Here is a 27567-nt window from a genome sequence, read left to right as displayed (position 1 = left end):
GTGCCCCTCAATAACCACGCCTATTATGACAACCATCATATTATACAATAAAATATAACTTTTATGGCTCGTCTTATTCACCCCGCCGACCCCTTCGACTAACCTGACTCGCACCCAAACCATATACACTCCAACCCAGCTCTCACTCAGCCCTCGCAGAGACGATGCGGTATGCCAGTATTTCATCATGCTCACCGACCGAAGTAACGCCGCTCGAAGTACCGAAGAGGAGGATACACCAGGCCCGTCCACGAGAATGCGACATATAGACCCATCTATTTCGCACGTCAGTGAGCAAAACACAACAAGCAAAACTCGATTGCAACTTACGTCAGCACCATACTCGCCCACCAAGCGCGCGATGGGTCCGATATACCACACCTGCGCCATGCACAGAACCGCACCGGCCCAGCCAACCAGGAAGGCGATCAAAGCGGCGATACCAACGGGCAGCTTAGACGGATCGTTCCAAGCGTACCAATTGTACCCGCTACGGAACCGGAAGATGAATTGTTCTTCCAGAATAATGACCACCCACATGACCACCCAATAGCCCATAAGAGCCAGGAAGTTGGTGAAGATATCAGAAAGGTTGCTCCGACCGGCCAAGGCGCATACAGTAAAGATCACCGCCCCGAAGGTGTTCCAGAGCACTCGGGGAACCTTTTCCGCATACCGTCCGAGAATCTGGAAGTCAACTCCAGCTGAGTAGGAAGGAGCCACGGTGTTGGCGATCAAACCCAGCGCGACAACTACTGAGCAGAATTTGCCGAACCCACCCAGCGGACTGAAGCCTTCGACAATGAGGGCTCCCGCACCGACGGAATATGCTTCGCTATATTTCGCATAGTTGGCGACACCTGATCCGAGGCCAGCACCGCAGATAATCGCCATGGTGAACGAACATGTCAGCCCTGCCAGAGAGAGGGAGGAAAGGGCCCATTTAGATGTATTCTGGGGGTAGTAGACGAAAAAGTCCGCTGCAAGTGGCGTGTAGGTTATAGCTGAACTAACACACAGGGAAAAGAACGACAATCTAAATTCCGGATGGTCAACATTGCACAAAAAAACCAAGCGTCAAAGAGGTTACCTGTTTCCAGCAATTGTGCGAGCATCCCCGGTGGACGAGGCCGAAAGGTCGAAGTGTTTGGCGGACACGCCAAACAATATGGAGACCACCACGAGCTGAGGGAGAAACGCAAAGCTAAAAGCAAGTCAGCACCGGTTCGAATAAAGCAAAGGAAATCGTAGCGCACCGTTCGTAAGTATGAAAGACTTGAATGCCAAACGTAGCAATAACCCAGGTGATGATAGCGATAATCACAATACCTTCCCGATTGTCAGTATATTTACTTCAAGCGACTGACAGATGGGACAACGTACCCACAGCCACCGACATATTTCCACGTGGCGACACAGCAGATAAGATTTGGCCGCCCACCACCGAGTCAATCAGACAGTAACCAAGCATTTGAATCAGATTCAATATGACTATCAGCTTGCTAGGCCACCAACCCATAGAGTAGCGTCCGAATGCCTGGGGACGTAGAGATTAGCGCGACACCTAAGCAAATGCTTCATCTTTGACTCACCATAGTCCGAATACCAGATACTGGACCTCGAGTAGCCATCCATGCCGCGGGGATGCTACCAAGCAAAGCTCCGAAAACGGCGCAAAGCGCCGTATCGCGGAAGCTCAGACCATAGGTAGCAGGGCCCAGCATGCCGAGTGTGATATTGTTGGCTGCCAGATTGATAGAGACCCAGAGCAGAAACGATTGCAGGTACGCAACCCAGGTCAACTTGGTCATCCGCTCATTCTCCGGCACCCGTTCGATACCGCGAGCCTCGAAGTTGTACTCGACCAATTGCTGCTCGAATTTCCTGATATAGGAGGTCAAGCGTGTCGGCGCACGCGCCGTCCTACTAGTATTTTCGTCGCCATTGTTCATAGGACGAGATGTATCATAGCCTGAGTGGACATTGGCGATGTCCTTTTCAGAGGAACGCCTCATGGCGGCGACTGGTTGTTCGGGAGACATGCTGTTGTGGTTGGTCAGTACAAACCTGTTCAAAGAAGCGGGATTGAGAATAGCGAGAAGCGCGCATGAGTCCTTTCGCTGGAATTATCCAGATCAAGTTCAACCGTATAATCTCAGAACGAACAACGTAGTTGATCACACCTTTCTGGGGCCCTCGCTCGCTAGTAGACGGAGTACCCTTTCCCCACACCGACAGAGAGAGAGAGCGCCCCAGATAGTCTGTGTAACGTACAGTTGTCGAACACCGGTCTTCATGCAGGCAGATTACTTAGATACCTTGATCGACAGACAAAACCACGCTACTCGTCTTCATGATAGCCGTCCCTTGCATATGGTTCTGCGAGAAGACGGGAGGCCTGTATGTGCGGGGACGTTGTGATTGCGATGGGGGGAAGACTGTGGCGACCAGACCTAGTATAACACGATCTCAGTCGTGCGTCAGTCATACTGATTTCAACAGGGTTTTGTGGCAAACCATTATTTTGTGTGGGGGAGTAGGCAGCCAAAGGAAAAGCGACTTGGGTGAATGCAATGGACGATTCCTCTACTAACCTGAGCACTTAACACTGACAAGTGCGCAATGCACGCTGGAAATGGCTTGTAATAGAAGGCGAAAAAAACCCGAGAGTGTGAGGGCAAGAGAGAGGAATGACCCCGGTGTTGTCTCAATGACTGCAATGTAGTGTGAGCGAAAAGGTGGAGCGGGTACAGTAAAAACCCCCCAGATAGATTTTAACGGCGGCGGCGGGGTCTGGGTCGAGTCATAGTCTCCTCATAGCCGCGGATTCGCCGCGGACTTGGTTCAAAGGTTGCCCGCCGCCGCCGCCCCCCCCGATTTCGGATGAAATTTCCTACCCGTGCGTTATACTATTTAGTGACCTAGTAGTACGCCGCTCCGTCTACCGCTAAGTACGTACACTATACTACGAATACCAGTGCATATTATGCGGCAATCTCCTCACCGGCCTGTAAGATCTAGATCGTCGACTCTTCATGAGTATTGCTCCAATCACATCCTGCCAAGGTGGTAAGCTGTTTGTCTGCAACCTACATTCTTGTTCGCTAGCGACCTGCAGGTTGCTCTGCAGAGCTTCCAAATGCAGGCACATCTACATCGTTCTCTTCGTCTACTATGTGACTCTTGCCCGCTACCTGAATTTCCAGACCCATAAAGAAGTCTATTTAGAGTAGCCGAGGACATACGCGACAGGGAGTCAAATTCACCAGCAATGTGTATCATCAGAAATGGAAACGACAGCCCCGGAAACAACTGAAGCCGCAAAGGAACGCGAGAATGTGAGAGGATGGAGGACTGACACATAAACATTAAGAAATGAACAAACACAACCTAACGCCGGCAACCCTTCGCCAAGAGCTTTGCATACTATGAAGAGAAAGCATTGTGAATATGAAAACACTGGCTCAGATCAGCTTAAGTCATATCTCATGCCTTGGATCGACCAGTGGGCAAGAATATGCAGATAGTCATCACGTCGTCATCTTTCGTAAACTCTAGAGGTCCTTGAAATGTTCTTTCGCATACTGTTCACAGGCCTATATTGGGATATGTCAGTCGGTTGTGCTGGGGTTGGTCACTTTGAGAACTCGCCTTGGCTGGCTTCCCAACTTTCTGCCCGATTACTTTCCACTTGTTCGCCTCGTATTCTTTGATCGCATCGCGAAGCGCTACAGACTATAAGTCATTATGTTAGTACCGATTCAGCGCTAAGACGGAGGTCGTATGTTCTTACCTCATCTTCCGCAAATTCAGCGTAGTGCATGTCCTGCCACATTGTTCAGGAACTTGTTCTGACCTAGAGCGAGCTTCAGGTGGATCCCTACCTTATACCAATGCTTCTTGACACTTCCCTCGGTCCGAGTGGGGAAAGTCTGCGAAGCCCGAGAGCAACCAGGTTAGCACGCTTCAACGTGGTACAGAACCGATTGGTGCACCTTGGCAATTTCGCTCCAGCTGCGTCCAGCATCGCGCATAGTCTTCAACCGCTGTTCCTCTTCTGCAGTCCAGGGAGTATTGGTCCTTCCTTTTTTCTTCGGTGTAGGCTCTGGTACTCCAGACCCCTGTTCATGCCCGGGCTCGCCTCCGGCTCCGGTCGCGCCTGAAGCTGGCATGGCCGCGGTGGTGCCTGCTTGGGGCGAAGCACGGCGTTTGCGCGGGTTCGGCGGAGGAATCTGAGTTTGGGGCATAGGAATGCCCTCGTATGAAGGCACTCGTGAGTAGGGATTGACTTGTTGCGGAGCTAACAGATGGGATGGTGCGTTGGCGGGGACGGAGGTCTTAATTCGTTTCGATGTTGGAGGAGACCTATTGTCATAGAAGAGCCCGAAGGCGTCAGTGTCAGAGACGTGACTAATACATGAAAGGGAAAAAAGGAAATAAGAAATAAATACGCGGAAGTCGCAAGAAGCGAGGATACAGGGCTGAAGTAGATAAGAAGCCGAATGAGGATGATGAAAGTAATGGTCAGGATAATCTGAGCAATAATAAAAAAAAAAAAACAAGAAATGAAAACGACTCCAATAATACAAAAGAAAATGACGGTCAATTTGTGAATCAGCAGACAAGGACAGGCAAAGGCCCCAGGTGAATAAGCAAAACAAAAACATAAGGCAAGAATGAAAAGCACATGACCAGGGTTGGGGAGTGGTTCATCGAAGGTATATATGGACAGAGAGAACCCTGGAGCTTTTTCGCAGCCCTAAGACTAACTTTGCTGGAGCTTGGGAGGACGAGGGGTGACTTACGACATGGTTGAGGATATGCAGTTCTCCCAATCACGCTCCGTTGATTCATCTGTAAGTTCACACGCTTAGGAGATTAGCAAATCTGCTATTCAAGGAACGCTCCGTGTAGATCGTCCTGTCAAGTCTAGGGAAGCGAGCGCCTGGTTACACCAAAGTGACGATGAAACCAGTGCATCATACGGCATGGTAGTAGCGCCGCAGGAAGGGAGGCTGGACGTCAGGAGTGAAGGGGAGAGTCGACAAAAATGTTACATGCATGTGTGGAAGTGGTCGGCAGCGAGGGACCTGGAGATGGCGCACGAATCTGAGTAAGAAGGAGAGCAACACGAGAAGAGAAGAAAAGAAAGAAAGGGGAGGTGAAAACTAGAAGGAGGGAATGAGGGGGGACCGGGCAAGTAAAGGGCAAAAAGAAAACAAATATAAACAGGTTTAGGCACAATCACAAGTAGACCTCTCGAGCATCTTAGGATACATAGGCTGGAAATAGTACGGAGGAATACTGGAGTTGCGATGATAAGACATTCTGGTCAGGACAGGTGGAGATGGAGACCAACACAGAGTGCAAAGAAAGGCTTACTGGTCGAAGTTCATGATTCGAGAACTCTGAGGTTTTTCTAACAGGTAGACACGAAGTAGCAGTCCCGTTGCTTGGAAGTCGACTAAGTGACGGATCGGAATGAGGCCTGTCAGGAGAGTCGTAGTAGTAGGCAGGTAGACAAGTAAGAAGTAGTGAGGAGGATAGTGAGAGTAGTCTAGTAGTAGATGTGGGTAGACAATCAATCGGAATACTGGGCCGGTTGACAGTAGCTAGGGAAAGGTAGTCAGTAGTCAGTAGTCTGGATGATCGTCGTCGTTCTGATCGTTGGTGTAGAAGAGATGATCAGCAAGTAAATCAGTAGACAAGATCGAGTCGATTAGAGGTCAAAGATACATACATGCCTTTACATTTAGCGGTTTGCAGGAGGGAGGAGTGCCGGTACGCGGATTGGAAGGTAAGGTATACTAAGGAAACATTCGGGTGAGGAGAGAGGGAGTTGGAAAGAAGAGAGGGAGGATTTGTTTTCCTCGCCGTGAGCTAAAAGAAGAAAAATAGAAACGAGACGAACCTGCAAAGAGAAAAGGAATGGTAAGAAAAAGAAGGTGCAGGAGAAAGACCAGCAACAGCGAAAGTGCAAGGCGAAAGAAGACGAATGAACGGGCCAGTGACAGACTGACACTGACAGACAGACTGACAAGACAAGACAAGACTGACTACTGCTGAGGGGAGATCCGAATCCACTCCATGGCCAAGCAGCTTCCATTTCACCAATCCCGCGAGCTCCGACTCGTGTTTGCTTTTTCTTCTCCTAAGCAGGCGTGGATAAAGTCAATGATTACTCCCCTACTCACTCACTCACTCACTTGCTGTCTACCTAGCAATTGATAGTTCACCCAGAAGACGGACAGGAGATGGTTTCTGCACACCATTGCATGGTATCATCATGCCCAAAGAAGTAATTCCCCTCCTATCCCGAGTCCCGCTTTCAACCAGTCTTAGATCGATGGTTTCGCTTTGACAAGAAAGTGTACATACAGTACAGACCCCGAGGCCCAATGCCAGCAGCGATTTCCCCTCTTTGATCGGTTGATTTTCCGAATGAATTTTGAGCGGCAGAGACCCTACCTAGTACGCCCGTTATGACCTATGGAGGGGAGGGGGGAGGGGGTGGGGGGGAAGGATGGGAGGGGAGGAGGGGTGGTGCGTCTGGCCTTTGACGCCTACATACTCATCCTTGTACTCATACACAAGGCACCTATACTACTTCGAGTTCCTCTCCGTTTGTTCCGTTCTCTCTCAGCAACTGACTACCTTCTATCCCGCGCATCTCATTCCACAAGGTTAATCATCTTCAGACCACTTTGGGTTGTTGCGGCCATGAACGAGAAGTCCAATTCCAGCGCATCCATCAGCCACAAACCGCACCCCCGAATCCTGTCTTCCAACAAACAAGACAGGAAGCGATGATGCTGGTGGCGGCGACATACGTTCCATACGTTCCATATAGCCCGCCGTCTCGGTTGTTCTCGCCAGGATAACCTGGCGTCGCTGCAGTGTCCAGGTAGGCCAAGCGGGTGGACAAGGCCAGTGAGGGAGCGGGGTCTGGACTATCTGGTGACCGTGAGAAAGACCACAACTTGAAACGAGCATTTTTGGTATGCAATCATTGAGCTTGGCACATCAGAGAAAAATAATCCAAAAAAGCAAATCTCGAAGGCTCAAGGATGGTGAATTCTGGTGTCGACGTGGGCTCCAGCCTCTCCCCCTTTCCAATCAGATGCTCCTGATGGGATACGCTGGGAGCGGGGTAAGAATCCCTGAACTCCCACTAGGGCTCCCGTGTTTCCAATGATCCGTCCTCCTTCTCGGTTGCTTCCACCCAATCTTTGTCCTGGCGGTCTTTTCGCTGTCGCGTATTCTAGACATGGTCTGGACATTTCTGATGCAAGATTTGCCGCTGCTGCGATCTGGACTGCGATCTGGACCTTCACCTTGTTAAAGAAGTAGGCCGGTGCCCGCCCGAGTCCGCAATGCTGCTTCTCCAGGTTTTCAAGGTATGCATCTTATCTACGCCCGCCGAGTTGGCTCCCTCCTAGGCGGGTTTTAAAGATCTACAGTAGGTCCGTGAACCGTTATTTGACCCCCTGCGGGCTCTTATTGAGCATCGTCCTACCGAGGATGTTGGCAGTCGAACATGTTGGCTTGGACTTATTGCTATCACGTCCATGGCAGGACTTATAAGATGAGGCGTTGTGCAGAAAATGTTTCTCAATGGCCGAATACGATCAAGAGCGATGAATTGCTACAGAATGACAATGATTAGGCTTCTTGGAGAGCTCATGCATCGGGAGGAATAATATTAACGATTCGCCGCTATTTAGTCGAAAGTTATCGCTCATATACAGATTTCCCATCACAGCTGATAGCATGTGCAGAACATATCGAATAAGGTGACATGGATCGGAGCAGAATAGAATTGATCATTTCGGTCTCATGTACAAACCAGCATATTCGCTTGGAGGACCGTATATCAAATGCATGACCCTGATATTCTGACCAAGGGCTCACTGTGTGTATCCCTTTCCTAGACATCGAGGTTACCCACGTACGTCGAATTCAGTTTTCGAGGAGAAAGCTCATCTAAGTTCAGTTCAAAAAGCTATCTCTATTGGAGCACTAAGCCTTCTATGCGTCTGTGGTTTATATCCCGCGCACATGTGCTGGTGGCTGAGCATTAGCTACATAATACATGTACATGTCGAGTCTCTAATTCGATCTAGCTCCTCTTAGTTCTCCATGAACTTCTCAGCATAAACTGAACGAATGGTATCACGTGTCGAAAACAGAAGCTACTATTGCACAATTCGTATAGAACGGACTCGCATTTGAATCCGTGAAAGTTGCTAATACCTGCAGGTTTCTCCAAGTAGATAAGACTCCTTAGACTCACAGCATAAGGATACATTTTATACCAATAGAGATATACCTGTGTGGATCTTTGAAGCTCATCCCATTCAATATTTGAAACCAGCGAGCTCCATGATAGAACCATACATCTTTGGATTGGCTGTCAACAAGTCTTGGCGATTGTTTATCGATTCAAAGCTTGTAAGCATATCTTGGGTCGATCGCCCACAATGCCCAACTAGCCTAAAAGGGAGCTAGTGGTATGTCTCGCATGCCTTGGGAGGCGATCTCAGAAGAGCGGTGACAAGACTTGATGATACGTCGATTCAATTGACACAAACAATTAGAGCAGCAGGAGCCGACTAAGAGAGGGTATTGGGAGATTCATGAACAATAGCACGAAGCATACATATAGGAGCTGTGTGTCTCCCTTATCCAGCATCTATGCCTCCTGATCGCCTTCTAACATGGACAAGAGCATAAACTGATAATTGTGAAGCTATACTGGAGGGAAAGGTAAATGCTGACGTCATCCGCCGGACAGGTAGCTGATCGATCACGTGCTGGACACGCGGCCACGGGAACATCCCCAGCTTCTTGCGCCTTGAGGTGGATCCCGCTGTGACGGTGAACGGAGCTTCCCCCTTCGTTGAGACCAGATAAGACTGAACCGTCGTTGAGCTCACAACCACCACTTTTACCATCACTATTGTTTCAAGCTATATATAGCCCACTTGTCCTGTTGCATCCGTCCTCTTATTATAATCAGGCTGCCTGGTGCACCTCTCCCATATCTCCAACACAATCCGGGACGACAACCCATATACCCCCGACCGCGCCTTGCTGATAAACGAAGCACGGTCCACAGTTAGTCACACTGTCTTTCGGTGACCTGCTTGATAGCCTCAACGGTAACAGTTGAGGCTCCTGAGGTATCCTAGACTGCGAAGCTGAACACCTAAACCTACTGGCCAGCTCTTATATACAAAAGCAACCATGGTGAATATCAACATGAACTTGTTCCGCGCCCTGGGCGACTTCTCCCACCTCGGGTCGAAATGCGTCCTGATATGGGCCATACATCGGAACAAGAGCGCTGAAGGTAAGTACACTGTAATACGAGGCTTGACTGTTCATGATGCTAACAAATTGTGCTACAATGCAGGTGTTTCGCTCCTTACTCAGATGCTCTATGCCTTGGTCTTCGTCACTCGATACCTCGACCTCTTTCGAAAAGAGGCCTGGGGATCTTTCTATCTTGTCTTCTTCAAGATCTTCTATACTTTAACGTCATTCTACGTTATTTTCTTGATGATGAAAGTCTTCCCCCGCACACGGGAGAAGGAGAGAGCATGGAAAATGGGCTTGATCTCTGTTGGTCTAGCGCTTGTCCTGGCTCCTATCTCCCTTGCCATATTCAAGGAGTACAAATCTGGTCGGTGGTTCACTGAGGTAAGCTGAATCATGGACTTCCTATCTGCTTGTCACCGTACTGACAGAATGTGTCTTGCAATGAGTAGACATGCTGGGCTTTCTCAATCATCCTCGAATCTGTGTGTGTCCTGCCCCAATTGCTCCTCTTGCGCCAGACCACCGTCCCGACTGTCATCGACTCGTACTACCTGCTTATGCTGGGATCATACCGAGCATTCTACATCCTGAACTGGCTTGTACGCGGACTGGGCGCCGAGGGCTATTGGGAGCCGATTGCCGACATCTTCGGGCTTGTTCAGACCGCTTTCTATATCGACTTCGCTTGGGTCTACTACTCTCGCCAGCGTGTGAAGCTTCGCAACGGAGGTGTGGTTGACTCGGACGACTTCCGCCACAGCTGGCTTGTGAGCAAGGTGCTCAATTTCAGACAACGCAGGGTGGCGGATGAGGAGCAGAGTCTGAATGATGACGATTTTGAAGAAGAGAGGGTCAACGGGGAAAGGCCAAAGAACAACCGATGGGGCGCAAGAGGGATCTCGGTCTCCGCCGATGACACATTGGAGGATCAACGGCCTCGAACTCATGGCTCGAGCCATGATAACAGCCTAGAAGGGTTCTCGGATGATGAGGAAGATGACGTTCCGGCATACCAAGCGAACAAGGCCTCTTCTGGGGCCACTGGGAGCGGACTCTGAATAGCTTGTTCTTTTTTTGGGCCATATATAGATTTTTCTGGTGCAGATCTACGTCTCTGCTTACTGTCTCTTGGGTGCAAACTTCGATTCTCGGCTCTGATTGCATGTCATCCTACCTTCAAAGCTAAATGATCATCTCTAGTGTCTCTTTCATGTCAACTAATTTCCGTGATTCCAAATCCTTCTAGAAAGCGCAGTAGTGACGACCGATCATCTATACCATGTTAGGACTAGAACAGTCTCAGGATTCGCATTCGAATGTTCGCAGCATGGCTGTATGCTATTGCAGGATTGGGATGAAGTCATCCGAGACGGGCTTCGACATGGGGATGAAACAGGTTTTAACAGACGGACCCAATGTTTCAGACTTGATCTCCGCGCACATTGCTGCGCCTGGCCATAGCCACGGCTAGGTGTTTGAGGATCTGTGCATCGATGCAGCAAATGGGCGAAAAGTGTTACAAAGTTGCCAAAGGGGTATTACGTGTGGACAGCGCAACCAGAGACTATGGAGGGGGGGCCGATTTGTTTTTCTTCCCTTTTGGTTTGGAGGGCAAAAAACGCCTAGGGAACAACCTTGCATTACTCGGCATAGCCGGGATGTGGCCTGTCATCATCATGATGGGGGTAAACCTTTTCCGTCAGATCCCTATGGAGCAAAAATAGAATCCTCTTGAGTCTTTAGCGGACATAGCCGTTCATCCTTGAAGCGGAAATGATGAAGTACTTGAATAAAACACTACGCTTGAAAAGGGAAAGCTATGGGGGAGTCCGTGACATCACGTGTGCATCACGGGGTCTCCGATCGGTTGACAGGCAGAGCGACGATCTTCCCTTGACCACATGGCGACTTGTGCGATCCATGCGATGGTTGCAATCATGATACACCGGACACAACCCGTCCATAGGGCCAAATGCAAGGGCGCCAGGAAACACACCCGGGATATTGACGGGACGAGATTGCCGTGCATCTTTCCAGAAGAATGATGGCTTCCCTAGTTTGCCAGATACAGTACTGTACATACAGTACCTCTTTTACATCCCCAGTGCGGGATCCGCGCCGAACGAACGGCTTGATGTCGACGATGGACGACGATGGACCAGATACCCCGACAGCAATATCCCGAGGAGGCTATCCCCTTCGCTTCTGGCGCGTAATCGCCCGTTTTCCCTAAGACACGTGGCTTAGGTGGGATGCAGACAGCCGCTCGAATTGAGTATGCGAACGTTCACGTCTTGAGCCTTAATTTCTGGATGATACTCCCCTCCAAAACAGTCGTGTCTCGACGAGGCCGGATGGATGCGTATAAGAGAACAAGAAAAGAAATGAAAAGAGGCCATGCTTCAGAACAAACTTTCCAATCCGTTGATTTCAGGGCCGGCAGCGAGACCGACTTGGTGGTCAGCTTTTTCTCTTACTTTTTCTCATTTTTATTTTCTTTCCACGTTTCCCTTAACAAGCTGGCCGTAGGGCGAAGTCGAAGATTGCAGAAGCATGCCTGGGTATGACAAGCCTGGCCAGCCTGGGTTTAGTTCCGACCCATTTTGATCCACCAGGATTTACAGCCGCAATCACGACGAAGCGCTTAATGGCTAACCCTGCCCGTAGGATCCCTGCCCCCCTCCTGGGCTCCCTTCCCTCTCTTCCTCCCCCAAAGGAGTGAGTTTTGACTCTGTTCCTTGATGGTATTTTCTTCCTTCTGATTTCGCTTGGCCGTAATATCCCAGAGCTTTCCGAACAGGATTTAGCTGCGTCTACTAGGCAAGCACGAGGATCCTGGCTGATGACTTTCGGTCGTTGGGGCTACGTTTAGCAGCCTCTCAATTCGTCCGGTCTACCTCGCTCTCCACATTTCGTAGCCGCTACAGGAGCTGCGATGCGTTCATCTGCCAGTCGACCCTTTGACAATATGACAATAATGGCTTCTCCCTCTCTCGCATACTTTCTCAATGTCCATCTTGGGTTTAGAGAACAAGTCAATATTTGAAATCCCCTATTCCTATATGCTCTTTTGGGACAGTACTGCATCGATAGCGGTGTCCCCATCTATGTGCTGGTCAGCTCAAGCGCTAACCTATGGGCTACCCTTTGATATGGCGATTAAGCGGCTTTGCAAACGTCAATCCGCGCTCGTTTAGACTGATATAATTCACGATCCCTAACCTGGAGATCCAGGACATCGGCACTAAGATCGCAGTAGATGCTGCCTTGCTCTTGAGTAACGGTGGGTGGGCCTGGGGATGCAAGTCTGAGCCCCCGAGGGGTTTTGGGGGCTGGATTGTCTCCGTTCTCATGTCGTGAGCAGCCATGAGAGATTATCCTTTCCATTTTCTCCCCTTTCAGAGCATGGCTCTGTTCTATCAGAAATGATCAAGCGCTTAAAGGCAGGCCCATCGTCGACCTTACACCTCCCGCCAGGAACAATTTTGTGCGGCACAGCAATAGTGGGCGGTACTTACTATGGTCATCCAAGCTCGTTGAGTCCGTTGATAGACATTGAAAAAAGCTTCAAGCTTCTGGCCCTGCCTCGCGAGGCGACTTTCTTTCACATTCCTTTATTTATTTATTTTATTTATTTTTCAATATATGAACACGCGAAGACTCTGTCATCGATACGCCCTTTCATACCTTCTCCACTTTCAACCAGAGCACTACAATTTCTTATACTATATTCTTCCCCATCGAGAGAGGTGTGGATTAGCCTCGGATCATCTTTGTCATTGCTATTGGCGGCCTGACTGCCTATTTATCTTGTTGGACCTTGCCACCGCTCCCCAGCTAGTCACATAACCTTCCTTCCCTGTTTCAATCACCGTTTCAGTACACGCATTCACCATTCCGTCCTTCAATCACGAAGAGCCTCAACTGGCTTCCAGCATGTATCCACAAACCCCAATTGGTTACTCGGGGCCGATAACCTTCAGTCATAGTGGTGTCAACCCCGGGGAGGGGATTGAGGACCTCTACGCAGTGATGCAGCCGCAGTGGACCGGATTGGAAGCTGTATGTTGCATAGTCAACCAATCTCCGCAGACGGACCACTTGAAGCTGACCAGCTCGGAGTCGATGCAGTCGCCTTACGGAGGGATCAACCATCCGTATACTACAACTACAGCCTTCCCCACCGGCTCCATCCTCACCCCTATCAGCCTCCCCGACAGCTCTTTTCGACCGAGTCCGGTACTCAGTCATCATTCGCAAGAGTTCCACTACAATCTCAGTGATACCGTTCCATCGCAAGGACTAGGTATCACGGCTCCATTTCCGAGCAACTTCCCTCGCACTGTGACCGCGGGCCTCGGACATACCATCGATCAGCTCGAATATGGCCTCGGCGAGGTGGATCACTCGCCCCGGCCCCCGCCCGCAAAGAGGGCCAGACGAGGGCCCAAGCAGGCAGCCACGCCGCGGGAGGCTCCCGTTACGATACTTCCCAACCCCGAGGGTCTCCAGCGACTGGAACAGGAGCGAAGACAGGGGGCCGCTGATGCCCAGCAGCAACAGCGGCCTCGAGCCCCAGGACGAGGGCGTAGAGACCCGCAGGCGGAGGAGGAAGACGCATTCGTGGAACGACTACGGGAACAGAACCTCGCATGGAAGGTCATCCGCGAGATGTTCCGGGAGAAGTTCCATAAGGATGCATCCGAGGCGCGGCTGCAGATGCGCATGCTGCGGCGGCGCAAGGAGCGCCTGGCGCGGTGGGATGAGACCGATGTGAGTACGTGCTCCGTCAGCAGTCCTCAAATGCCAACTAATCATTAACGGCGAAGTCATTCAGATCCGCCTACTCATCCGGGCTCGGGATTATTGGGAGCACGAGAAGTATAATGTGATTGCACAAAAGGTAAGGAGCATTAGGTCCAACAGCTAAAACTTTTATTTTTTTACGAGGTGCTGACTATATCTCTCTGATCCCAGATGAGGGAGCTGGGTGCCGGGCAGTACACTCCACAGCAGTGTGAAGCGCAGCTGCGGTATCTTGATGCGCAGAACCGGGATCGGAGTGGTCTGGTTGCGCGGCCACGAATATCTGAGCCTTCGCAGACACGGCGACGCGTCTGGCCTCGTTCATCCTCTCAGAGCCTGGCCGGTGAGACCAGAAAATGATTATTTTTGTCATGAATGCATCGATGGGTTCCAGAAGCATGTTGAGGCGCATTATGGTTTGGTTGGAGCTTTTTTTCTTTGACTTTTGTTAATTCCTTTGGGCTAATGATACGCCGGGCTGGACTACGTTCGACGATTTGCATGGTAGCGTTTCTTTTTTTGAATTTGTCACACCCCTTTTTATTGGTTTTTTCTTTGTTCATCTTGATATACCTATACCCTGGGACCGAATGCGTACGAAATGAGATATCAAAAACGATAAATATCGAACCCTGACGGTATGACACGATGTATGTACAGTTACAATCTATTTTAACCCGCCAGGGATGACCATTCCGAAGATCGTGTAACTCATCTATCCACAAGACGATCAGTATACGAATGGACCAATGGGCGTGTTTCTCTCGACTATCCCCTTCTTACCCGTCATTAAATGAAGAACAAAGAAAAGATATAGTAAGCCAAGCGTGACACAAACCAGAACAATTTAAAATAGACTTTGGCGCAGTCATTTTCTTCTTCGCAACGGTTGCCGATCTCCAGCCTCGGAAGCGGCCACGAGTTGATACGTACAGTACACGGGTGCAGTACAGCAATGCCGCAGCAAGCAGCAGCCCCTCATCGCCAATAGTTAACCGCCGCCAGCCCCAAGCCACCGCCAACACCCACCACTAGCTTGACTCGACCACGAGGACGCAGTACGCTTATGCTTAGCCTAATTTGTTTGCATCGCTTTCTCTATCTGACATCTTGGGTCCGACCCTTCCCTGCCTGGCCCTGCAGTACGACCGCCGCTGCACCAGCATTGATTTCCCGGAGATAATTATAATTATGACCTCGCGATCTGTGCCTCCCTCACCACCTCACGACACCAGCCTTACGATGCGCATGCCTCTACTGCCATACCCCGTGATATCCTCCCACCAAATCCCAACATCCATCTATGTTTAGTATCGTATCGTATCCAAAGCCCTACGAAGCAAGCTGAAGAGAGAGAAAGAAAAAGAGGCACAGCATCATTTCTTCCAACTTCCATCCATCCCAAACCACCAAAAGAACTACCAGCCACATATGTTACTATCAATGTTCTCCCCAAGTATCAACCAGAATTCAAATCCATTTCCCCAAAGGAAAACCTAAAATCAACCCGCAGATCAAAAAACGCCACCTTTTTTGTTTTCTGTGGCTATTCTTAGCCGCACACAGTCCCTATACTGGGAAAGAAAAAGAAAAAGAAAAAGCAAACAAGGCTACTATCGCATCCATTGATAGATGTGGATGTGTATCCAACCTCTACTCCAAATTCTGGAAAACATGGTCTGGTGGAATAGCCGCGATGCGGCTGTATACACATATCTCTACTGTACTACTTGGATGTATGGACAAGGATCGACACCTGGTCCGGGGGGACATGACTCGTTAGACTTTGGGCTTCTGCTGGCTGTCCATGACTAGTACTCAGTAGTAGTGCTTGTGCCGGGTTTGCTTTGTTCTTCTTTTGTTGTTCGTGGGAGATACGGACATGTCCGGGGACTAAAGTTGCTGTGCTAACTTAGGTCCACGGTGATTTAGTCTATGCTTGTTGTTCCAGGGTTGGCATCGGCGATCGAATCGGGGTTTCTTAGCCCAGCTATAGTACTAACCTAGTTCCCGGGATGGTTGCTGGATTGACTCCGTCTTTCGCGGATTTGGGCTGAGTGGAGAGAATGGGCTGATGTTCGGGATGGCGAGTGAGTCAAATGGTTAGTTTACTCCAGCTGGATGGATGATCAAGGGCGGGCGTTTCGCGCGTTGGTCTGTCCCGTGGTCTGTGACTGTGACTGTAACTGTACTTGAGCTCAGACGGTGTTGTGTTCCCTGCCCTAGATGACGTATCGGCTGGCTACGGTATGTTGTGTGAGGTGCTACTAACTTTCTCTGTGTATAGCCGATAGCCAATCTAGATCCCGGGGCTCCAGGGCTGATGTTCTTTTTCCCCTGTTGTGCTTTGTGCCTGAAGATTTGGAAGGGGAGAGCGATCGCGCTTTTGTTTTTGAGTGGGCGATTTGATCTTTGGATGGAAGATGTATATGTCGGCTGTGCTATTGTTCTTTTGACAAGAGGCATGAGGTTGCTGGCTTTTTTTTGGGGGTTCATTTCTTTAAGAGTCGGAGGGAAAGGGGGGTGTATGATACAGATGTGAGGGCTAGATGGAGGGACATCCCGGGGTGTACAAGTACGGATCGGCGGCATGGATCTGGAGCAGACCAGAGGCATCTAATAATGTCTATCATTGGCTATCGTCCTCATCCTCGTCCTCGCCGGCATCATCGACAATCGGGAACGTCAACAAGGCCGCAACGCCGCCCAACCCATCCAACCGCCGGCCGCTCTCATGATCCGAGCTCAACACGCGCACCTCGCCACCCTCGACATCCCGCACGCGGTCCACCAGCGAGACCCAGCGTTTGCGCTCCGCCACGTCCTGCGACCGGAACAGCCGGTTGGAGATGATCAGCACGCCGCCGCCGCGGCCCACGGCCCCCTGGTCGACGGCCGACTCGACCTCGCGCGGGCCGTAGGTCGCCTTGTTGGTCTCCTTGCGCAGCTGGTCCAGGAAGTCGTCCATGAGCTTCGTCTCGCGCGCGTACTTGGTGTCCGCCAGGATTGTCTTCACCGCGGGCGACTGCAGCACCTCCGCCAGGGAGTGGAGGTAGCCCGAGGCCGAGTGCACGACCACGATGCTCGGCAGGAGACGTTTGAGCGCGGGCATGCTGGTGCTGGCGACCGATTGGATGTATTTCTGGAAGCCGGCCGCGACGAAGCCGGGCGACGCGAGGAGGACCGGTCGCACGGTCTCGTTGCTGGTGGAGAGCGCCGTGGCGCTGGTGTTGAATTCCATCTGCCGGACGAGGGTATCGAGGGTGACTTGGAAGAATTTGTTCATGCCCTGGAATTCCCATTGCCAGGAATAAGGCGGGACTGTTAGCAGGGATAGACCGTTATGAGCGGGGGAGAGCAGGGGCAAAGGGGACAAGACGGTTTTTGGGGAACACAAAGTAGCAAGGGAAAGAAAACATTACCTTGTCATGATCCCCGCCGCCGTGCCGTTTGCGAGGCACAGACATCTCGACCTTCTGTTTGAGGATCGTCTGAAACTGCCCGATGAAGCAGATATGAGCCAATCCCTCCTGCATCACCACGGCCACGGCCTCGGCCCGTCGATTCCCACCCTCGTCCACCGCATCCTTGAGCATTTGCACGGCGATGCTGTCCCATCCCACCCCCTCCCCGTCGGAGCCAATCTCCTTCTCGAGCGTGAAATTGCGGTTCAGTTCGAGGTCGAGCGTGTGGTGCTGTCCGACCTTGGTATGTGCCGTCTCGTTCACGATCTGCCCGCTGACGTGCAGCTGCGAGCTCTGCGGGTCGAAGTCGAGGCTTTTCACCCGGATCTCGAGGTTCAGGTGCACTCGCGCCGAGCTTGTCGAGCCGGTCTCTTGGGTGGTGGTCACACGGCGGATGGCGCTGGCGCGGAGTAGGTCGCCCGGGCGGATGAGATTGTATGCATGCCACTGTATTCGGGGGAAGGGGGGTAAGCATGGGGACTCAACGTTGATGGTCTCGCGTTGCGTACCATATCCTCTGGTTCTTCGGGGCACAGCGTCACCGTCCCGGAGCCATTGAGCTCGATTTTATTCTTGACAAGACGCATGATGATCTAGTCTCAAGTTTGACGGTATATATGTGTATACAAGAGAAAGGATATGGGTATCAGATTCGCACGAAAGCAAATCGCTCGCTCGTTTGTAGGTATCACGCTCTGCAAACTCGGCGCTGCTGCTGTTCTGTCTATTGCGTTCTGGAGAAATGACGAAGGGCAAGCGGCCTAAGGCAGAAGTGCGGGACACTTCCTGAAGAGGAAAAGTGCAGCTTGTGGCCGATACTTATCGATAAGAGATAACGAAGCGAGCTCTTCGTAGATCATGGTTTGGTTGTTAGCTTGTGTCTGTGCCTCATTCGTGGGTCTTCTTCTGGTATGTTATATCTCAGCATGGTTTCTGTTCAAATCGAAGCTATAGCTGCTCGATAATAGGCTCTCATATGTGTCAAGAGGGTTTTGTTTGGCTCATTGCCGGAAACATATATTCCAGCAATTATCGGTTTACGGAGCCAGAGGACCATCAGGCGAGAAGGCTATGGTTCATTAGGAGCAGACAAGATATTTTTGTCGTTGACCGTACTGTCCTGATCTCTATAATATTGGCTCGTCCAGGAGTATGGTATCTTATTTGGAGACCTATAGGTAGGGAAAGATTGAAGCCCACCTCTGCAATCGACCTTATCAATAACCGCCGGTGTCTCGGGAGAAAATACTCGGTGCATCACTCCCAGGTACATATCCATGATTTAACTTCTATCGCATTCTCTCTCTGTCTTCTCAATAGCCCGTCAAGCCCCGAGCTTCGTTGAAAGAAAGAGATTCCCGGAGTACCCAATTCCGTGGGTCTTTCGTTCAGGAGAATCAACAGCCGTCTGCGAATGGATGGGAGATCCCAGCTCGACCCTGCTACTCTACACTTTGATGATAAGACTCAATCGCTTCAGCATTTGTATATTCGGTCTCGGCGCCGTATCTAAGCTTACTTTGGATGGCCTGTTCATCGTGTCGCTATCGTTAGAACGTTACGCAGACACAGACATACTTAAACCTCAATCATACTCAGCGAACAAGAACGGAAAAGGCAAAACTCTTAGTTTGAAACTTCAGAGAGACTGAGGTCATGCTATGAACGGATTATGAAAGCATGTCCGGCATCGAATAAACACAGGCTTGGTTCGCTCGCACCCTCGATGCAAACCCACGAAAAAGCGAGGCACCGGCGGTCGGATGTCCGAAACTCGGCTTGACCGCTGTCTGCAAGCCCAGGGACGGACGGAATCCTCAACTGATTGATAAAGTCAACGGACCCACAATTGATCTCTCGGCCCACGGCGATGGCGCATCCCTCGTGGGCATGCGGAGCGGGCACCTTGGAACTTGGAAATTAGTTTCTGAATGTTTTGTCCGCAACTTCGACGTTCCCTCTTGTTCCGTCCAGAATCGCCTACCTCAGTGCCCCCCCCCCCCCTCACTCGCATCCCGCTTGATCAGAGGGACAGTGTACACTCTCAATCCCAGACATCATGGCTCCACTTGCCCTCGCGTCGACCAGGAAGATGGTCTCGGGATACGAGATCCCGGTTATAGGGTTCGGGGTGAGTGATGCTCAATCCACGAAATCTCCATCTCAAGCAGCAACTAACAGAAATCGCGGCGTTTCAGTCATATCAGACGTATGTCTTAGGATTGAGCAATTGGCTTTCAACTGGTGCATTCGGTGGTTCTGGCTGACAATTGCTTCGCCGCATCGTAGCCCTCCCGACGTCACCGAGAAAGTGATCCTCAAGGCCCTGGAGGCTGGCTACCGTCATGTATGGTCATCTATCCATTCTCCCGGTTACCATTGCAGCACAATGGAGTTAACATCACATCTGTCCAACGTCTGCTACAGGTCGACTGTGCGCAACTATACCAAAACGAAGCGGAGTGCGCGGCAGCCATCCACAAATCGGGGATCGACCGCTCTGAAATCTTCTACACGAGCAAGATCCCCGATACCCATATGTCTTACGAAAAGGCCAAGGAAGCCATCAAGGCCAGTCTGTCCGCAGCAGCATGCCTGGGCTACATCGACCTGTACGTTCTAATTCGTTCCCCAAGCTTAGCGGAATTACTATCAGGGAACTTACCCCGCCACAAACAGTATGCTGCTGCACGCGCCCTACGGAGGTAAAGAGGGTCGACTCGGCGCGTGGCGCGCCCTCGTGGAAGCGCAGAAGACCGGCAAGATCCGCTCCATCGGCGTCTCCAACTACGGAATCCGCCACCTGGAGGAGCTGGAGCACTACATCCAGACCAGCGGCGTCGGGGGCCAGATCTCCGTCGGCCAGTACGAGATCCACCCCTGGTGTGCCCGGGAGGACATCGTCGCGTGGCTTAAGAAGCGGGGCATCGTCGTCGAAGCTTATTCGCCGCTGGTGCAGGCGAAGCGGATGAACGAGCCGATGCTGCAGAGCTTGGCTAGGCAGTACAAGAAGACTCCGGCGCAGATTTTGGTTCGTTGGAGTTTGCAAAAGGTTTGTTGGAGCGAAGTTTTCCTTCACAGAGAGGGATCTGAATGATGGCTGATGCATGATCTTGTAGGGTTATGTCCCGTTGCCCAAGTCGGTGACCGAGTTCCGGATCCGAGAGAATACGCAGGTCTTTGATTTCGAGTTGTCTCAGGACGATATGCGTCGTCTGCAGACGGACGAACATGCTCCTGTGTGCTGGGACCCTGCTCGGGATTCGAAGCTGTAGAAGAGGCAAGCAGCATAAGCTGTTCTGCTGGGGATTGAGTTCGACGCACATAGATCTGCAGACAGTAGATACATATCCAAACTGCTTAGAATCACTGGACTGAACCGTCGATGTGGTCATTTGAATTGTTGTGGATGGCAGCACCCACAGTGTAGTTATCCGGATCAAACAATGTTCCCCGCTTCGGTACAACGTATCCCCGCAACGGCTTGCTTGCCTTCCGCCTCGCCTTCCCGCTCCATAGTTTCCTTGCAAACAATTAACTAACCCGGGGGGTGGCATCACTCATCTTTGTTTACCTTTGATTTTTTTGGTGTGATTCTCAACACATCAACTTCCTCAGTCGTTCTCTCATCTACCAAACCACCCCCATATCCCCAAAGCTCCAACATCAAATGTCTATCCCCACCGACCCCTGCCCAAGAACCAGGAGTAACGCAACCAACGATCCTACTACCTCCGTCTAAACTCCGCCGGCCGCCAGCCAGCCCGCTCCTTCATTTCCCCCCACCACCACCACCACACTTCTTCCCCACCCCACCGGAAACAGACAGCTACCATGCCCCCGTCCCCCGCGCCTCAAAAGCGCATCATCCTCGAGAAATCCCGCACGGTACGCCGCCGCTACCAGCGCAGCAACAAGCGGTTCCAGTTCACGGCGTCGCAGATCGCGCGCATCGAGCGCGAGCAGGCGCGCGAGCGCCGGGCGCAGCAGCTGCGCGACCGCGACCGCCAGCGCGTCGCCAACAAGAGGAAGAAGGCCGAGAAGGAGGCGCGCGACCGCCAGGAGCGCCGGCGGCTCGGGTCGATGGGCCTGCCGGACCCAAACGCGCCGGTCGTGCCTTCGAGTCAGCCTTCGTTGTTAAGGTTTATACGGAAGCCGGCGGCTGTGCTGGCGCTAGGGGATTCTTTGGATGGTGTGGGTGTGGGTGTGGGTGGTGAGGGTGGTGAGGGTGGTGATGGTTTGAAGGAGGATACTGAGTGTACGGAGTTTGAGGAGGTTGATCTTGAGGGGTGGGAGAGTGGGTCTGTTTCGGGTGCGGAGGAGGTTGAGGCTCATGGTGAATTGGGGGAGGAGGAGGAGGAGGAGGAGGGTTGTGGATCTGGTGTGCAGGTCGAGAAGCGTGAGGATGCTGCGCGCGCTGCTGCTGGTGCTGCGGCGGATCATACTACCGATACTGATGATGAGTTCGGCTGGGAGGAGGACCTGGCGGAGGTGGATGAGTTCTCGGATTGCTCCATCTTTGATGACGAGGAGATCATCCAGCAGAGTGAGGTCGTTGCGGCCGATGCGTCGGACACGAATGCGATAGACACCAAGGGTGCATGCGCCGATGCGATAGACGCGATTGCGCGGAACACGGATGCGTTAGACACGAATGCGATAGACGTCGTTGCGATAGACACTAAACGCGCGGACGCTGTGGACACACCCCCGGCCGAGCCTCCGACGGTGCAAGGCGCGATACCTGCCTCGTCGGCGGGCGATTCATTTCAGGACGACACAGCCATTCTGTTGGAGCAATTGGGCCATGAGTTCGACACCGACGAGGAGTTCGAACAGGCCTTGGTTGCATTGGACGCTGTGTGAGGAAGTATAACTGACTGACGGACTAATGCAATGCAATCATCTCGGCTTCCGAACCGACGGCGATCCGCGCACGTCGGATGGCGGCCCTGGGCGGGAGCCCCTCGTCGGGTCGGGCGGTGATAAGCTGAGCGGCTGGCGTCCCCCGCCCGCCATCCTCATCTCCAAATCATCCGACGGATTCTTTTGCCTGGTAAACAGTACGGATTACTCGGAGACACATGGAATGGTTGGGGCGATACACTGGATCTACGGCTACAGCGGGAGAAAAAGAACTGCCGCAGAAAGGACAGTACTAACGCAATGCCACAGATCGGGAGCGTGGCACATCTGTAGGAGAAGAGCGCGCGCGAAATTCCCCGCCCACGCCATGACGTCGACCCCGCTCCAGCTTCGTTGAGCGTTCTGCTCGTCAACCTTTCCGATCACGCATTTCTCTCGTTCTCCCTTTCCTTTCCGTCTGCTAGAAATCAACACACTCCTCAAACACAACCGCGCGGAGCCCAAAGGAAGGACCAAGACATCATGCCGACCGTCACCGTCAACCACCACGAGATCTACTACGCCGACACCCACCCGGCCGGCGCCCCCGCCCACGGCTCAACGCTCATCTTCATCCACGGCCTCGGCTCCTCGCAGAACTACTACTTCCCCATCCTCCCGCACCTGGAGCAGCACCGGTGCATCACACTGGACACCTATGGCTCCGCCCGCTCGCCCTACACCGGCCAGCCGGTGTCCATCGCCTCCATCGCCGCAGACGTGGTCGGCGTGCTGGACGCGCTGCAGGTGGCCCACGCCGTGGTCGTGGGCCACTCGATGGGCGGGCTGGTGGTGACGCTGCTGGGCGCGCAGTACGCGGACCGCGTGAAGGCCGTGGTGGCCATTGGACCAACCCACCCCTCCGACCAATTGGCCTCGGTCATGACCCAGCGCAGCGCCACGGTCGCCAACTGTACGTTTCCTCACACACACACACACACACGTCTCAAACCCACAAATGTTGAGGGGCTAATGCGAATGCTGACCGGACACTAGCGGGCATGGAGCCCATGGCCAACACCATCCCCAGCGGCGCCACCGGCCCCCGCTGCTCGCCGCTCGCCCAAGCCCTGATCCGCGAGTTGATCCTCGGCCAGAACCCCCAGGGCTACGCGGCGCTCTGCCGGGCCATCGCCACGGCCCCGGCCATCGACTACGCGGCCATCTCGGCCCCGTTCCTGCTAATCGCGGGCGCGGAGGATAAGTCGGCATCGCTGGAGGGTTGTCAGCATATCTTCGATCGGGTGTCGAGCGGGCACAAGAAGATGGAGGTGCTGCCGCAGATCGGGCATTGGCATTGCGTCGAGGCGCCGGAGGAGGTGGGCGGGCTGATTCGGGAGTTCGCCGCTGCTTTGTAGATCATGTTGGTGGGCTTGTTTAGAATATCGAAGGGCGATTCCACAATGAAAGAGTGCAATCTTGAAATGAGAATTGTCTTTACCCTGGAGCCCAGAGTCGTCTTGAAAAAGTCACATGATGAATCATAGAAATGAATAACAGAGTTCGGTATCACATCAATCAATATATACAGGAAACCCCTCCGCTGCCAGCATAGTACATCCACAAACCCACACATCTTCCTAGAATTTTCCCGAAGCATAGACACCGTCTAGCTCGACGCCGGCGCCGGCGCCAACTTGACATCATACTGCAACTCAAGGCCAGCTTGAGGGTCGCCCTTGCGCTCGACAAAGTCCACGATCAGGGAGTCCTTGACGGCGAAGACCGAGTCGTTGGTGAGGTAGGGGTCCTTGCGATCGAAGATCTGCGTGGTGAGGGGTTTGTATCCTTCGTAGGTGGCCTGTCGTCGTGGTTAGCTTGTCGTTCTCATTCTGCGTGGACCCTTCGACCTCCACCACCACAATCCAATTTAACCCGGAATAGGGTCGCTCAGACATACAATGATATGAATATGCGCCGGCCGGAACGGATGCCGATCCATCAACTCCAACAACTTCCCGGCGGGACCTGTTGCCCCCATCGTTAGCACACACACACACACACACACACACACTCAAACCATAACCCCCCCCCGACCCAGACAAGAAAAGAGATGACTCACCATCATCCGGAACCGGATACGGCGTGGGCCGCAGACAATAAAACGCATAGCGGCCGTCGGCGTCGGTGCGGAACTTCCCGCGGAGGTTGAACTCCTCCTGGGCGGGGTCCTGCTGCTCGTACAGCCCGTTGGTGCTGGCCTGCCAGACCTCGACGGTGGCGTCGACGAGCGGCCGCTTCGTGGCGTGGTCGACCACGCGGCCGTGCATGTAGGCCATCTCGCCGCCGGGGGCGGGCGTGCGCACGATCGACTCCCCGTTGCGGCGGAAGGGGGTGTCGGCCCGGAAGAAGGGGCCCAGGATGGCGGTGGCGGTGGGGGCGTCGTGCGCTTCGGCGGCGAGGGTGTAAGTGATTTCGTCGACGAGGCTGTTGGCTCTTGTTGTTAGTGGTGGTGGTGGTGTTTTAGGGGGTGGGAGATAGGGGAGTTCTGGGGAAGAAGGCAGGAAAACGTACGACTCCAATCCAATCACGTCGGTCACTAACTGTCCCTCGTTCCGCTTGTCGTCGCTCATCTGTCCGGCCCAGTTCATGAATTTGACGGCCGCCATCCACTCGTCGACGGTCACCTCGTTCTCGCGGGCGAAGTCGTGGACGTGGCGGATGAGGCCCGTCATGAGTTGGCGGAACCGCGGGGTCGTTTTGGGACCCATCGCGTTGATGACATTGTCGGTGAAGTTGGGGTCGAAGCGGTGGGGGGCGGACATTTTGGTTTTCTTTCTGCGTATGAAGTATGAAGTATAGAGTGGGATAGTGCAAAAGAAGGTAGTGGGAGGGTGGGTTGAGAGCCAGCTCCGATTATATACAAATGATCTGCTGATGGTCAGCTTGCCTTTTCGGCGGCCCCGGATTTGTTGGCGACGGAGAGTGATTGGCGTCGGAAGCGGAAGGAACCCCGCCTCTTTGACTTCGGATTGTCCCTTCCGATTTCCCCGCAGTTGCCTTCCGATGTCTACTGTAAGTGTAGTAGTTAAGTGGTACCGTACATACACAACGGAAATATCCAATTCAATTCTCTATCCCAAAAAAAAATCACCTTCCGTCGGACCCCTCTGCCTTTCCCTCTGCCTTTCCCCCTGCCTGGCCCTTGGCCTGCTGCCCCTTCCCCTTAGGATTCCGGCGCCGATTCCATTCCGCCGGCCACGGCTGCACGACCGCCCCGCGCTCCCAGATCGTGCCCAGCCGCCGCTCGACCACGGCCTCGACCACCTCCAACGGCACGCGGCCCTCGATGCCCTCACTCAGGATGACCCCGTTCTCACTGCGCCAGAACGGACACCCCCGCGCCAGCGCCTTCACCAGATCGATATAGATCAACACCTGGGCGTCGCGCCGCATCCCCGAGATCACCTGCCCCTGCCCGCCGACGGCCCCTTCTTCCTTTTCTGCCTCCTGCTGCGGCAACCGCGCCAAAACCACCTCCCGCGCCGGGCCCGTCGCGAAATGCACCTGATTCCGGCCCATGCACCGCAGGCCCCCGGATTCCAGAATCAACGGCCACGCCCCGTGGAACGTGCCGTGGACGACCGTCGACGGGAGGTCGGCGCCGGTCGTCAGACTCAGCCGCTCCAGGAGGCCCGCGGCCTCGACGGTCTTGATACTGTGGCCCTGCGTCGCGCGGATGAGGTAGTGCGTGGGGTCTTGGTCGGTGGTGGCGGCGGCGGCGAGGGCGGTCGCGGTCGCGGTTTCGGTTTCGTCGGCCGTGTTGGTGTTGGTCGTATCCCCTGCTTTTTCAGTCGCGGCTGTAGACTCCACCGTCAACTCCCCCGTAGCCGTAGATGGAGATGTCGGCGGGAGATACAACAACCCAAACCGCTTCTTATCCGAGCTGGCGACCGCGTCCACGATCTCGGGGAAGGTGACCTTCAGGGATTTGAGCTTTCGCCAGGCGAGCTGTCGTCCCACCATTCAGTCAGTCAGTCAGTGGTAGCTCCGCATGATCTTTTCTCAAGTAAATAAAATCCCAGCGACGACGCCCCAGAACAATAAAAAGCACAATCCATAGAAGTTGGGGGGGGGGGGGGGGAACCATACTAAATCCCCCACGCTCGCATAGCCCTGCGCATCCATCGCCAACCCTTCCTTCTCGGCCGCATGCCGCAGGATAAACGACATCGCTTTGGAGACGGTCACCTGCCGGCTGGTTTTGGGGTCCTCGTGGCGTGACTTGCCTCCTCCTCCTCCTCCGCGGCCGCCTTTTTTGTCTTTGCGGTTGGGGTGAGGGTCGCGGTTGTCTTTTTGCGGGGGTTGGGGGGCGGTGGGTGGGGTTTCATGGGTGGACATGACGCCGGGATTTGTTTTGGGTTGTGGGATTCGGATTCGGGTTGAGAGGGTGGGAGCTGGAGCTTTAGCCTTAGTTGTAGCTGTGGATGGGTAATGCTTGGTGGTGTACTGCTGCTGAAGGGGTGGAAAGCGGCTGACTCGGGGGGCTGTGTTGCGAGACTCGACGTGGAGGGGAGGGCTAACGCTGTGGTTCACGGAGCGAGATCTTGATGGAAATGTCGTGGGGACAGGATTTCGTCGGAGGTAGCGGTTGCTCATGCGGGGTGCGGGGTGAGGTGTTGAGTTGTTGCTGTTGTTGAAAAGTGTTTACTCGTTTTCTTTGTGCGAAAGTCTCGAGTCGAGTCGAGTCGAGTCGTGGGTAAGTGAGTGAGGTTGAAATGCACGTGTAAGCTTAGTGCGCAAGCGCAAGTATAGGCATAGGCATAGGCCGTACGTAGCTTGCTCCCCGAATTCTGCGATGCAGGTCTACCCGGTCGAGTTCTTGAATTGACCGGCTCCCAAGCAAGATAGACCCCAGTCTTATGTCCTCAAGTCAAAAGACTGGTTCGAGGTTGAACTCAATTGCTGCTGGCAAATTTGACATCATCGGCGGGAGGGCCGCGGGCCCACTTTTGATTGCCCTCTACGCACTACAAGTGTTGACTGTATACTCCCGAGTCGATATTCTATAACGACTATCTTGTCTATCGCATTACCATTGACGATGCTAAAATGGGTATATCACAGATCA

At 53.0% G+C, this 27567-nt stretch overlaps 11 protein-coding genes across 11 annotated transcripts; 5 read left to right on the top strand and 6 right to left on the bottom strand.

Annotated features, from left to right (window-relative positions):
- Nucleotides 1-4: 4 nt before the first annotated feature.
- BO86DRAFT_391547 (purine-cytosine permease family protein) lies at nt 5-2426 on the bottom strand. The gene is made up of 7 exons (XM_025672626.1): nt 2319-2426; nt 1593-2043; nt 1384-1537; nt 1257-1329; nt 1091-1204; nt 331-1036; nt 5-275 (listed from the first exon to the last, which is right to left on the bottom strand). The coding sequence occupies exons 2-7, from the start codon at nt 2040-2042 to the stop codon at nt 192-194; spliced, it is 1581 nt and encodes a 526-aa protein (XP_025524577.1). The 5' UTR covers nt 2043; nt 2319-2426; the 3' UTR covers nt 5-191.
- A 1035-nt stretch (nt 2427-3461) lies between these two features.
- On the bottom strand, nt 3462-4758 carry BO86DRAFT_175037 (uncharacterized protein). Its single transcript, XM_025666541.1, has 5 exons — nt 3996-4758; nt 3885-3932; nt 3794-3826; nt 3652-3735; nt 3462-3596 (listed from the first exon to the last, which is right to left on the bottom strand). The coding sequence occupies exons 1-5, from the start codon at nt 4665-4667 to the stop codon at nt 3555-3557; spliced, it is 879 nt and encodes a 292-aa protein (XP_025524576.1). The 5' UTR covers nt 4668-4758; the 3' UTR covers nt 3462-3554.
- Nucleotides 4759-8882: 4124 nt separating this feature from the next.
- BO86DRAFT_344659 (ER lumen protein-retaining receptor) lies at nt 8883-10599 on the top strand. Its single transcript, XM_025669178.1, has 3 exons — nt 8883-9352; nt 9416-9702; nt 9771-10599. The coding sequence occupies exons 1-3, from the start codon at nt 9247-9249 to the stop codon at nt 10377-10379; spliced, it is 1002 nt and encodes a 333-aa protein (XP_025524575.1). The 5' UTR covers nt 8883-9246; the 3' UTR covers nt 10380-10599.
- Nucleotides 10600-11101: 502 nt separating this feature from the next.
- Nucleotides 11102-11461, bottom strand: BO86DRAFT_174963 (uncharacterized protein). Its single transcript, XM_025666539.1, has one exon. It carries the CDS (start codon nt 11348-11350, stop codon nt 11159-11161), a length of 192 nt encoding a protein of 63 aa, XP_025524574.1. The 5' UTR covers nt 11351-11461; the 3' UTR covers nt 11102-11158.
- Nucleotides 11462-12842: 1381 nt separating this feature from the next.
- BO86DRAFT_175004 (uncharacterized protein) lies at nt 12843-14672 on the top strand. Its single transcript, XM_025666540.1, has 4 exons — nt 12843-13383; nt 13453-14098; nt 14151-14224; nt 14299-14672. The coding sequence occupies exons 1-4, from the start codon at nt 13258-13260 to the stop codon at nt 14485-14487; spliced, it is 1035 nt and encodes a 344-aa protein (XP_025524573.1). The 5' UTR covers nt 12843-13257; the 3' UTR covers nt 14488-14672.
- A 2040-nt stretch (nt 14673-16712) lies between these two features.
- On the bottom strand, nt 16713-18372 carry BO86DRAFT_174829 (putative translation factor pelota). Its single transcript, XM_025666538.1, has 3 exons — nt 18101-18372; nt 17550-18038; nt 16713-17416 (listed from the first exon to the last, which is right to left on the bottom strand). Exons 1-3 carry the CDS (start codon nt 18176-18178, stop codon nt 16757-16759), a joined length of 1227 nt encoding a protein of 408 aa, XP_025524572.1. The 5' UTR covers nt 18179-18372; the 3' UTR covers nt 16713-16756.
- Nucleotides 18373-19598: 1226 nt separating this feature from the next.
- BO86DRAFT_391539 (aldo/keto reductase family protein) lies at nt 19599-20961 on the top strand. Its single transcript, XM_025672625.1, has 6 exons — nt 19599-19722; nt 19790-19800; nt 19881-19938; nt 20019-20203; nt 20271-20643; nt 20711-20961. The coding sequence occupies exons 1-6, from the start codon at nt 19651-19653 to the stop codon at nt 20864-20866; spliced, it is 855 nt and encodes a 284-aa protein (XP_025524571.1). The 5' UTR covers nt 19599-19650; the 3' UTR covers nt 20867-20961.
- Nucleotides 20962-21089: 128 nt separating this feature from the next.
- BO86DRAFT_174762 (uncharacterized protein) lies at nt 21090-22718 on the top strand. The gene has a single exon (XM_025666536.1). It carries the CDS (start codon nt 21426-21428, stop codon nt 22455-22457), a length of 1032 nt encoding a protein of 343 aa, XP_025524570.1. The 5' UTR covers nt 21090-21425; the 3' UTR covers nt 22458-22718.
- Nucleotides 22719-24003, top strand: BO86DRAFT_174770 (alpha/beta fold hydrolase). The gene is made up of 2 exons (XM_025666537.1): nt 22719-23409; nt 23493-24003. The coding sequence occupies exons 1-2, from the start codon at nt 22980-22982 to the stop codon at nt 23852-23854; spliced, it is 792 nt and encodes a 263-aa protein (XP_025524569.1). The 5' UTR covers nt 22719-22979; the 3' UTR covers nt 23855-24003.
- On the bottom strand, nt 23945-25564 carry BO86DRAFT_391537 (intradiol ring-cleavage dioxygenase). Its single transcript, XM_025672624.1, has 4 exons — nt 25011-25564; nt 24559-24923; nt 24397-24464; nt 23945-24297 (listed from the first exon to the last, which is right to left on the bottom strand). The coding sequence occupies exons 1-4, from the start codon at nt 25259-25261 to the stop codon at nt 24106-24108; spliced, it is 876 nt and encodes a 291-aa protein (XP_025524568.1). The 5' UTR covers nt 25262-25564; the 3' UTR covers nt 23945-24105.
- Nucleotides 25565-25575: 11 nt separating this feature from the next.
- BO86DRAFT_391536 (tRNA 2'-phosphotransferase) lies at nt 25576-26501 on the bottom strand. The gene has a single exon (XM_025672623.1). It carries the CDS (start codon nt 26460-26462, stop codon nt 25587-25589), a length of 876 nt encoding a protein of 291 aa, XP_025524567.1. The 5' UTR covers nt 26463-26501; the 3' UTR covers nt 25576-25586.
- Nucleotides 26502-27567: the final 1066 nt, after the last annotated feature.

The sequence above is a fragment of the Aspergillus japonicus genome, assembly GCF_003184785.1.
Source record: "Aspergillus japonicus CBS 114.51 unplaced genomic scaffold BO86scaffold_54, whole genome shotgun sequence".
NCBI classification, from domain to species: Eukaryota; Fungi; Ascomycota; class Eurotiomycetes; order Eurotiales; family Aspergillaceae; genus Aspergillus; species Aspergillus japonicus.
Note: the sequence above shows the minus strand (reverse complement) of the source record. Positions and strands in the feature narration are given on the sequence as shown.